This window comes from Mirounga angustirostris, unplaced genomic scaffold (assembly GCF_029215605.1).
Source record: "Mirounga angustirostris isolate CCGP_5_RB_7025 unplaced genomic scaffold, mMirAng1.0.hap1 SCAF_5, whole genome shotgun sequence".
In the NCBI taxonomy this organism is placed as follows: domain Eukaryota; kingdom Metazoa; phylum Chordata; class Mammalia; order Carnivora; family Phocidae; genus Mirounga; species Mirounga angustirostris.
Window position 1 is genome coordinate 41,343,795 of NW_026991713.1, and position 12,493 is coordinate 41,356,287.

At 37.1% G+C, this 12,493-nt stretch overlaps 1 protein-coding gene across 2 annotated transcripts in view; it reads right to left on the reverse strand.

Annotated features, from left to right (window-relative positions):
- The window catches only part of ZDHHC17 (zinc finger DHHC-type palmitoyltransferase 17), a 94,408-nt gene that overhangs the window by 59,451 nt on the left and 22,464 nt on the right, over positions 1–12,493 (reverse strand). For both annotated transcript variants that reach the window (XM_054506911.2, XM_054506910.2), the window contains exons 2-3: positions 9,061–9,164; positions 2,310–2,432 (exon numbers count right to left, since the gene is read on the reverse strand). In XM_054506911.2, the coding sequence (XP_054362886.1) occupies positions 2,310–2,432; positions 9,061–9,164 (227 nt within the window). The remainder of the gene's footprint in view (positions 1–2,309; positions 2,433–9,060; positions 9,165–12,493) is intronic.

Genomic DNA, 12,493 nt, shown 5'->3' on the forward strand with positions numbered 1-12,493 from the left:
TGTTTGCTGTCATTTTTTCCTAGATAAATGTAGCAACATAAATATATAAAATAAAGAGTAAATACTGAAAGAAACAGCTCAAGGGCTAAAAATAGTTATTTCTGGGCTACAGGACCGAGAGGGTGGGGAGGGACTGCCATTTTCCATTGTAAGCCTTTAAGTACATTACTATTTGAGTTTTCAAAGTGCTTATACACAATTTTGATTAAAATAACACTAACTGAAAAACAGAGGTTGAGAAGGTTAGATCATTTGAATCAACTCTCCCATTAAAGAAAACTAAAAAAGGTCAATGAAATCTAAGAAACATTTCCTAAAAAGTAAAACCTAAGGAGATTAAGAGCATTAACCAGGCCAAGATTCAGGAGAGGGTTAAAATCTGGAGAAGTTAGAAAACCGCTTGGGCACCACCTGCCCTAGAGATAATTTGCTGATACAGAAGAGTTGGCCAAGAAGCAAGCTAAACAGGCAAAAGCAAAACAAAGGTTGGGACCCCAAAAGGTTACACTGTACCAGTAATTATGAACCAGAAGTAAACCTGGCTCTAGCCTGGTCTTCAGCCACCTGAGGAATCCAGAAAATCTAAAGCCTTGAAATTAAATTAAAGGTGGGCCTAGCAGAAACAAAAGGAAATCTCATCTTAGGCCTCAAATTATTCAACAAATAATTTTCAAACACAATGTCTAGTACATATTTAAAGATAATCAGGCACAGGAAGGAACAACATTAACAGATACAGATTATCTTCTCAGATACAATTATAAAGTAACTATATTTACTATATTCAAGTATACAAGACAAGATTGAAAATTTCAGCCACAGATGATTTAAGTAATACAGGTTTGAAAAAGATAAATGATAAAAATTCTAGAACTGGAAAATAAAATTAGGAACACATTGAATAGATTTAACAGCAGATTATACATAGAATAAATGAACTGGAAGGTAAGTCAGAAGTTTCCAGAATGAAGCACACCAAAGGACAGTACATACAAAAGAGAAGAGACACAGAGTATAATGAAAAGGTCAAATAGACATTAACTGTAGTTCCAGAAGGAGAGCAAAAAAAAGAATGGGGTAGAAGCAATAGTTGAAGAAATAACAGTTGAGATTTTTCCCAGAACTGATGAAAACATCAATCCAAAGAATTAAGAATTCCTTGCAATCTCATTCAGGGTAAATAAAAAGAAATCCACACCTACTTACATCATCATGAAACTGCAGAAAACCAGAAACAAAGAGAAAAATCTTAAAAGCAGACAGGAAAAAAAAAAAGCCTTCAAAAGCACAATATTTAGACTGATTTCTCAATAGTAACATAGCCAGAAAACAGAGGAATGTTATTTTCAATGAGTAAAACACAAAAATAAAACAAACAAAAACTGCCAACCTAGATTTCTATACCATGTGAAAATTTCTTTCACAAATGAAGATGAAATAAAAACATTTTCTGACAAACAAAAACAGAATTAGACACCAGGAGACCTATTATCAAAGGCAGAGGGAAGGTCAGACAGACAAGAATAAAAAAGGAACAAATAAAATGGAGGTATGCTCTCTGAAGAAAGTGATTACCTGCTTAACCTTCCTTTAGTATTCAAAAGGGCAATTTCTTTTCCCTAGCCTTAATATCCTAGTTGTCTCTAGACTCTGTATGCTGTACTTAAGTGCACATCTGCAACTAGTTTATTTCAGATTCATGTCTTCATCTGAAGAACTTATGTCCAAATTGTCAGAGACTGCTAAATTAGATTTACTAAGACTTCCTATTACCCTGACTCTTGCTTATCTACCTACCTCTTATTAATACTAAGCAAGCAGATTAGCAGTAAGTAACAAAAATCATTTATACTTAATATGTACTCATCACTTATGCTGGCATGAATACTTAAAACAGATTATTATTACCTATTATTTTGGTAACCCCTCTTTTCTTTTGTAGCTTTTTCCCCACAGAATTCACATTTTGAATGTGAGCTGCAAATTACACTGCTGAAATCCTGATTCCAACTTTTATTAGCTGCATGTCATCGGTAACATATTTAATCTATTTATGCTTCAGTTTCCACATCAGGAGGACAGCAATTATTATTTCAAGAATTAAAATTAAAGGAAAGATACATGAAAAAGCACTCAGCACAACACCTTGTACAAATGCATATTCAATATATGTTAGAAACAATTTTCAGGGAAAAAAGGTACACAGAAACTACATTTAAAAGCAATGAATTTTAGAAAGTATTAACTTTTATAATTATTTGTAATAATTTTATAATAAATAATTACTTTAAAATACAGAAAACACATACTTGACTAAATCTATTCTGTTATTGATGGCAGCCCAATGGAGGAGTGTAACATTTTCTTTGTCTGGTTGCCGTACATCATAACCTGCTTCCACCAATTCTCGGCAGCGTTCATATATTCCGTATCTGGGAAAGAAAGAAAATATGAGATTGTTACTACTATTTGACAAAAAATTTAAAGCTGAAAGTAACATTTCCAGAAAAAAATAATGCTCCATTTTGATACCTGGAAATTATTATTTTTTATTTATTTGTCAGAGAGTGAGAGAGAGTGAGAAAGAGCACAAGAAGGGGCAGCTGCAGGCAGAGGGAGTAGCAGGCTCCCTGCTGAGCAAGGAGCCCAATGTGAGACTCGATCCCAGGACCCCGGGATCATGACCTGAGCCAAAGGCAGGTGCTTGATTGAGCCACCCAGGCATCCTGATACCTGGAAACTAAAATGGACTTCTCAAGGTAAAATGTTACTTTAAAAATATCAATATTCCGGGGCACCTTGGCTCTGTCAGTAAAGCGTCTGCCTTCGGCTCAGGTCGTGATCCCAGGGTCCTGGAATCGAGTCCCACATCAGGCTCCCTGCTCAGTGGGGAGCCTGCTTCTCCCTCTCCCTCTGCTCTCCCACTAGTGCTCTCTCTCTCACTCACTCTATCTCAAGTAAATAAATAAAATTTTTTAAAAAAAATCAATATTCCAACAGCTTTTACTAATCCAGTTAGTAAACTTTTTAGTTTTAAAGGTCTCATCTATAAGAATGCAATATCTCATCAGTTGGAAGAGAAAAGGATACCAGAAATAAAATGCCTAGGATACCAGAAATAAAATGCCTAGAGATTGCTTGTTTTTACTAATATCACCACTTATTCCACAAAACACTTAAGGCTGCTTATAAAAATAATAAAATTATGTTAAAAAAATATTAAATCACATACACACAAAGAAACATGTTACAAGAGCTTATCAGTGATTTTAAAAATGAAAAGAAGGATGCTTCCCAAGCTTCAGGATTCTTTGTTTACAAATTTAGCTTTGATATTCCTGAGGGCAAATGAAAAAGGATGTGTGGGGACAGGAAGCAGGGTGGGTAGGGGAAGAGTCCTGTGAGTTCAAGCCAATGAGGCAGAAGAGAAAGTATACTGGGAGAGTTCTAGGAAAGATGATTTTATTTGATAAAGAAGAAAGGCACTTGTGGAGAGCCTGATCCTTTTCTCCCTTTCAGCTTTTGATCACTGTGTGGCAACATAAAGTTTTTAAGCTTTTTACTATGGAAAATTTCAAGCATAAGCAAAAATGGAGAAAGCAGTACAATAAACCTCCAAGAATCCGTCATGGAGCCTCAAGACCATCAACTTTATTCTAAACAAAATATATGGTCCTTGGAAATATGAGACACAAAAACAAACTTAAACGAGCTTTGACTATATTTGTAATTTCTCAGAGTGGTCTCCAAAATGGGGAAGGCACACCAAAGGGTGGGGCTGGGGGACATAATGGGACTTTAGAAGCAAATATTAAAACATCTACCTATATCCATGGTGTAGTTAATAAACTAAGCTTCACACAGCCTGCACACTGCTGCCCTCACGGGCTGTGCACTGTGTGCATACGCAGGCACACACACAGGCACAAGGTAATCAACCTACGGCAAGAGCAAGAGTTCCATAATTCACAGGAGATGACGGTGGTACCTCAAGTTCTTTGTTCTTTTTCAGAAAGCTGCCTACATGTGCCTAGTGAAGTGAACTAGACATATTACCTTAAAGAGCAGACTCTACCTCACACTTTAAATGAGAGAAGTGACAAGTGACCACAAAAATCATTTTTTAAAACTTAATGTATGTATGTATGTAATCTCTACACCCAACGTGGGGCTTGAACTCACAACCTCGAGATTAAGAGTTGCACAATCCTCTAAGCCAGCCAGGTGCCCCACAAATCTTTTTAACCATACAAAGAAGTGAACTGCATTTTCCCTTTAACAAAAAAGAAAGGTATATCAAATTTACTGCCTTTTGGGGGGGCAAGGGCTGGGAGCAGTAGTGATGGCAAATGAATACACGGTATACTATCAACCATATATTCTTAAAATGGGTAAAGACAGTCTGTTCCCCTTCAAGGCAAAGGGGTATTGTAGACACAGTGAGAAAGTAACTACTTTTACTTCAGAAAAAAACTTGATATAAAGTATTTTTTAAAAACTGTATGCTGGGAAATGTTTACATCATTATATAATGTAGTTTCTGAAAGATCTAAATATATCACCTATAAAAACCTCGTGAATGCACTAAAATATTTTGAAACAATCTTGTTAACACCTGCAAACCCATTTATTATAATTATAAAAACACTAAAACCTGAATAGTTTGCAAGAATTGGCATGAAAAAATGGATATTTACAAGGTAAAGTTCAGTAAAATATTTGCCTAGTGAGTAATGCTGAAAAAGTAATTACTATGACTTAGTAAATGCAGCATATGCTGTAATTCTCCCATCATGTAATTATGTATTTTTGTGAGGTTATCTTTTTTCCAGCAAAAGAAAATCATTACAACAAAGTAACCAAGCAAAAAAAAATTTAGGATCAGATTCTATATCATTATAATATGAAATATTAAACCATCTAAAATAATAATGAAAAGCATATTTAATTATACTACTCTCCCTATAAATAAGATTTATGAAAGATATTAAAGACCTAAAGAAATATATATACCAATTTCCCCCAGATTGATCTGCAAATTCAATGAAATTCTAATTAAAATCACAAATGAGTAGTATCTCACGAACTTCTCAAGTAGAACCTAAAATTCATTTGTGAGAGTAAAAAGCCAAAAATAGCTAAGACAACTGTGAAGACTAAGAAACGATTAAAACAATGTGGTACTATACAAGATGAAACAAATGAAAGAGTATTTAGAAATGGACCAGAGTGATGTCAGCATCAGAGTAGAATAAGACATCCATCGTTTTGTCCCCCTTCCAACAACAGTAATTTGGCATCTAGTCATGGACAAAAGTGCCTCTGTTGGAGTTGTAGGATCCAGTACCACACTCAAAGGGAGCTGAGAAGTCTCAGCCACCCACGTGTTGGGTAACAGGCATACAGACTTCAGCCCAGCCATGGATCCTGCAGTGGTCCATGAACTGGCTCCAGTCCTTCTTGACAGTGGTCTGGGAACCCTGTACAACACTGTCTTAGACAACCACCCACAGATGAGAGAACCATTGTGGAAGTCCAGGTTTCCAGAGGAGATGTTCTGCCACATTATTGCAGAAAAGAAATACAAGTTTTGACACAATGAATAGGAGTACCAAATAGTGAGCGACATGACTGGGGGGCAGGGGGTGAGAAGGGGCTAGGAGAGCAGCAAGACAGGATTCTAGAGAACATTAAGGGGACACAAATCCCACTAACTTCTCTGTGAACTCCATCAAAATACATAAAGAACTTTTACAAATCAATTACAAAAAGACAAAAGAACTCAAATGTTTGCTCAGGAAGAAAGCCAAATGGCCAATAAACATAGGAAATACATTCAACACCATTTGTAATCAGAGAAAGGCCAATCAAAACAGAAAACCATTTCACAACCATTAAATTGACAACAATTATTAGTGTGACAAAACTAGGAGTTAGTAAGAAGTAGTCAAAGAAGAACTCATTTCCTGCAGGTGCAAGTACAAATTGGTACAGCCATTTTGGAAATCAATTTGGCAATAGTTGGTAAAGTTGAAAGAACATACTGAAGCCAGAAATTCCACTTGAGAAGAACTCTTGTTTATGTACACAGGAAAACAGGAAAAAGGACATTCATTGACGCAAAGTTTGTTATAATAAAAAAGTACTGTAGAAACAATTTTACGTGTCCCCTCAGTAAGGAATAATAGAATAATACAAAGCAGTTAAACAATAAACTAGGTCCTTATTTGTCAACACTGATAAATCACAAAAGCTATAGTTTTTTTATTTAAAAAAAAAAAAGCTGTAAAGTGATATGCAGAGTAGAATACAATTTATATAAATTTTAGGCACATATTACAATGACATTTTGTTTGTAGATGTTTGTAGAAATAAATGTACAGGAATGTTCATGAGAATGATTCACAGCAGTTTCAAGAGAGCCTTCCTTAGGGAGAATGAAGAGAGCACACTGAGCAACCTGTAGCAATTACAGCAAAATGTAGGTAGCATCTGCTTAATCTGACAGTTATCGTCTTCTCTATACTGTAGAATTGAAATGTTTCTTAATTTAAAAAAGTGTTTTTAAAGGTAGAAATTACAGACAGCATACTTTTCAAGAAATAAAATAGAAGAGTATGTGAAGTATAAAGAAAGGTGGTTATTTTTTTTTTAAGATCAAAGATACTGGAGTCTATTTGCTGATGGAAATGATGCACTTGGGTGAGACAGATTAATCCCAAATGAGTGAAAGGAGCTATCAAAAGGAGCAGTCTCAAAAGGAAAGATGAATGTAACGCAATTTGTTTGCTAAATACAGGTGGCACGATGTGCTCTGATTTTCGACTATACATAACATTCAAGAAAGTAAGAGGGCCACCAGTGAAGTAAGGACCTCCAAAAGTTTGTCCTTCCACAAAAGTAATGAAAAAACTGCCAGAAAGTGTCAAAATCAACTTTTTCAGAACTCTGGGAATTAACAAAAGGCGTCCAGCAATCCAAGGAGCATTCAAGTGAAAAAAACAGCTGAATTTCAGTAAGAACAGAGAACTTTGTGGTACTTTAACATATCATAGTACCAGCCTCTCTGCTTGAAAAAATGTTTGTATTCCTGGTACTAGTGTTACCAGCTCGACCCCAAGACCTGACCTCTTATTGCCCACCTGCTTGAACTGACTGACCTTTGTCCCACATTTTTCCTTAAGCTCTTCTTTCCAGCTATCTCAACTCAGGCAAATGGAAACCGAAACCCCCCTCAAGTGATAGCGACTGCCCTGACAAGACCACCAGCTGGCCCACACCACCCAGACCAGTTCGATTCTAAGCCCCGGACTGCATGGATGGACTATGGAGTAACCTCTAGAATGACTGACAACTACCTTTATTCATTATAATACTAAAATCTCCGCCCAAAGAGGAGCACAAGCCTCATTTACATAACATACAATGTATGCACAGGCATGTTTCCTTTTCCTTAAGGCAAGTGTGCAACCTTATACCCACCTCTACATGCAATGACAAGAATCCCTTTTAAAATATTCATTCATCATAACCCTACATAAAAGGAACCCATCCAAACTTGCTCAGGGAATCACAGCTTTGCAAGTTATTCCCTGTGATCCCCTCACTTGCTGCAAATAATGTTTACTTGTGCAACAACTCCACCTGGTGTATCTGTGACTCACCAAGAAGTGAACTCACATTGGTTTGGTTACACTAGTAACTAGTAACCAGAGTTCTCTCAAAGCCTCGTTCCAAAAGAGAAGTCATTATTTGACCTGTCTGGTGGTTCCCAGACAGGGAAGAGTCCACTCGAAAGGTTCATCTATTGAACCTCACTTAAACTCATTCAAAGCTTCACCTTGGGGGTTGTTTGTCAAATGTTTTAACATCACAGCTGCTTAAGAGGATGGGTGGCAGTTGGGTCCAACAAGAGACAAATCAAAAAGCTTAAAAGCAAAAGCTGAGGAATAAGATATCCATAGGGGCTTTGAAAAGCTCAGACATATCCCTGGAAGTCTAGAAGGCCATACACAAGCTTAAGGTCGTGTGCACATGTTCAACAAAGACCGAGGAAGGCCCGAAGCTCTCAGGTCTAATTGACCTTGAGGTTCTGGGCAAGCAAAAAGCGAAAGCTAAGCCTCTAGTAAGCTGCCTGGCAGAGTGCTAAGTGTCCTAACACACACACACACACACACACACACAATTCCACACACACACACACACAGTTCCTCAACAAAGATCAGGCCTACTGGTTCTAGGGATTTAAGAAGTTTCTGTTCAGTTATTTACTGACCACTACCTAACTGAGCAGAGGCTTCAGTGGCCACACCATGACAAAAATACAGACTTTACAGAATTAGTTTAGAAATGGTATAAATAACAACAAACCCCAGGAGAATCTGATATAAAAACTATCACCTCAGGGGTGCCTGGGTGGCTCAGTCGGTTAAGCATCTGCCTTTAGCTCAGGTTATGATCTCAGGGTCCTGGGATCAAGCCCTGCATTGGGCTCCCTGCTCAGTGGAGAGTCTGCTTCCCATTCTCCTTCTCCCTCAGTGCTCTCTCTCCCTCTCTTGCTCTCTCTCAAATAAATAAAATCTTTTTAAAAAAAACTATCACCTCATAGAATTTGAATAGTCCGGTTTTCAATAAAAAAAATTACAAGACATGCAAAGGAACAAGAAAGTATAACCCATTGCGGGGGAGCAATTAATAGAAAACTGTCCCTGAGGAATCCCAGACATTGGACTGACTAGAGAAAGACTTTAATCAGCTATGTTAAATCTGTACAAAGAGCAGGATGCCTGGGTGGCTCAGTCGGTTAAGCGGCTGCCTTCGAGTCCCACATGGGCTCCTTGCTCAGCAGGGAGCCTGCTTCTCCCTCTCTCTCCCTCTGCTTGTGCTCTCTCTGTCAAATAAATAAAATATTAAAAAAAAAAATCTGTACAAAGAGCTAAAGTATGAGAACAATGTCTCACCAAATAAAGAATTACCAATAAAGAGAAATAAATGCATGTGCTCATATTTCACTTGAAATACAGATGTCAAAGAAGAAAACAACTACAACAAAAAACTTACTGTGTAGCCTTGACTATGTCCCATGTGCTGTAATCATCAATATGAGTTTTCCGTCCAAGAGGTTCACCATATCCATGGTTATAATGGCTTTGGGGTTTGATTTCCTGTTAAAGAGTAAATCACACAAAGGCAAAAGTTCAGAAGAGAGGTACAGAAAACGTTTCAATATTTTACTACCATTTTTGCACTGTTTGAAGAATGTTCACTATTGAAATTAAGTTTTACCTTATTCTGAAGACTGTACTCTTCAGAGAAAAAGCATGTTCAATAGATCTACCCCCTTGTGCACACTCTCAAAACAGAAAAGCTGTGAGACTAGAAATTAGTGGCAAATCTGAAACAAATATATCTTTAGCTCCATAGAATTCTTACTTAATCAACTCTCATTCTCTCAGACCAATTTTTTTTATTCCAGCATAACCCCTACCTTTAACACTCTGTTTTTTATTTTAAAATATATTTTGAGTACAACTGACATGCAATATTACATTAGTTTCAGGTATACAACACAGTGATTCAACAACACTCTTTTTTTTTTTTTTAAAGATTTTATTTATTTATTTGACAGAGAGAGCGAGAGAGGGAACACAAGCAGGGGGAGTGGGAGAGGGAGAAGCAGGCTTCCTGCCAAGCAGGGAGCCCAATGCGGGGCTCAATCCCAGGACCCCGAGATCATGACCTGAGCTGAAGGCAGTTGCTTAACCAACTGAGCCACCCAGGCACCCCAACACTCTAAACTCTACTTTAACACCTAGCACTCTACTTTAAAACCTTCATCACATGCCAAATAAACTCTAAGGTGGTAAAGAAACAAACCAATGGAGATTATTCTTCTATTATTTTCAGATACTATCTTTCCTTATACTCCTTTATGCTGAGGGCTTGTTAAACATCTACCATTAGGTGAGTAAGGAACAATGGGGCAGCTCTGATAAAATGTAAATCCACTTAAATAGTTCTAAAAAGGTCAACACTCTTAATTTTAAACTTTTACAGAATATTACATCCACTCAAAGCTCGTATGCTGTAATTTTCTATTTAAAATACAAAATTTGTTACGCATGGTCAGCTCCCTCAATATAACACAGCACTAAGATACAATTATTTTTCCTTTATATGACAACAGAAAACTAAGCATGTTTGGCCTGCTACACATAAAGCACTATATGGTGTACTGCAACCTCAGGCCAGGACACGGTAAGGCCAATACAAAGTTTAAGAGGTTGCCAAAAAATTCAGTAATCAAGATAGAAACTGCCCAAGTGTCCACCAATAGGTGAATGGATAAAGAAGATGTGGTATATCAGCCATAAAAAAAGAATGAAATCTTGCCATTTGCAGGAACATGGATGGATAGAGGGTATAATGCTAAGTGAAATAAGTCAGTCAGAGAAAGACAAATATCGTATGATTTCACTCATATGTACAATTTAAGAAACAAAACAAAGAAAAAGAGACAAACTGAAAAACAGACTCTTAACTACAGAGAAAAACCGATAGTTACCAGATGGGTGAAATAGACAAAGGGGATTAAAGAGTACACTTATCATGATGAACACTGAATAATATAGAGAATTGCTGAATCACTATATTGGACACCTGAAAGTAATGTAACACTGTATGTTAACTATACTGGAATTTTTTAAAATATATCTTAATGGGTTCTGTTTTAAAAATCAAAGCCAAGGGATGCCTAGGTGGCTCAGGTGGTTAAGCTATTGCCTTCGGCTCAGGTTGTGATCCTGGGGTCCTGGGATGGAGCCCCACCTCGTGGCTCTCCCTCTCCCTCTGTCCCTCCCCTCTGCTCATGCACTAGCTCTCTCTCTTTCAAATAAATAAATAAAATCTTTAAAAAAAGTAAAAAGCCAATGCAAAAAAAAAAAAAAAATCCCAAACATCAACCTTTTAAATACAGATAGCATCAATATTGTTGATTTTTCCTTTTGCACCAGGCTCCACTGTGGCTCGTAGCAGCATTGCAAACATACACCAAATACATTCACTTGCCTTTTACAATCCAGAGAGGAAGGACAAAGTAGGCAAGAAACTTAAGTCCCATACTAGAAGAACCTTCCAATAATAAGTTAAAACCTAAACAAAGACAACGTAAGATCTAAAAAGTAGTAACTTTAAAACCTATTTCAATTTGAAAATCTGTTAGGGCAAACTGCTATTCTTATTTACTAAGGCCTAACGTTTTGCTTTTACAGACAAAAAAAACAAATATTCATAAAATGCAAAATAAATCTCTTTTTAAGGCTTACTATCCTAATGTTTCCATGTGACTTTAATTCCATTTTTATCCCCAGAAACCTCACTCATTGTACAAAATGATTAAGTTGTACTCTTAGTTTCTCCACAGACCATTCTGCCTCAGTGACATTGCCAAATGTTCTAGAAATGACTTTTTTCTTCCAGTTACATTTTTAAATTAAATCTGTTTTATCCATCTATAAAGTTTTTGTTTTTACTTTTTGGTAAAAGAAACTAGACTTTTTTAAAAGATTTTATTTATTCATTTGACAGAGAGAGCTCGCACACAAGCAAGGGGAGAGGCAGGCAGAGGGAGAGGGAGAAGCAGGCTCCCCACTGAGCAGGGAGCCTGATAGGGGATCAATCCTGACCTGAGCTGAAGGCAGACCCTTAACCAACTGAGCCATCCAGGCGCCCCAAGAAACTTGACTTTTATTTATTTATTTATTTTTAAGATTTTATTTATTTGACAGAGAGATAGAGAGCACAAGCAGGGAAACAGGACAGTGAGAGGGAGAAGCAGGCTCCCCGCTGAGCAGGGAGCCCGATGCGGGGCTCGATCCCAGGACCCCGGGATCACGACCTGAGCCAAAGGCAGCTGCTTAACTGGCTGAGCCACCCAGGTGCCCCAGAAACTTGATTTTTAAAAGATAGCTCTAATATATCCCTACAGTAATTCCAGAGAGGTAAAGTTATTCCCACTAAAAGGCAGAAGTAATGATGTTAAAGCAAATCTCCAGCCTATTTCATTTCCAAAAAAAAAAAAATTATAATACGGATTTTGAATTATCTTTTTCACTTTTAAACAGACTGGAAACTGATTCGTCTATAGAAATAGTACCCCATCACTGTGACAAATGACAACACTCTCTATTAAGATAATCACCACTATCACTAGGCCTAGGAATAACAACTGTAATTTTTTAATTTCAAAAACATAAAGAAAGACGATGGACTCTGAAAAACAAACTGAGGGTTCTAGAGGGGTGGGGGGTGGGAGGATGGGTTAGCCTGGTGATGGGTATTAAAGAGGGCACATTCTGCATGGAGCACTGGGTGTTATGCACAATGAATCATGGAACACTACATCAAAAACTAATGATGTAATGTATGATGATTAACATAACAATAAAAAATTTTAAAAAACAAAGAAATACACTGTATTCATGTAAATAAGTAT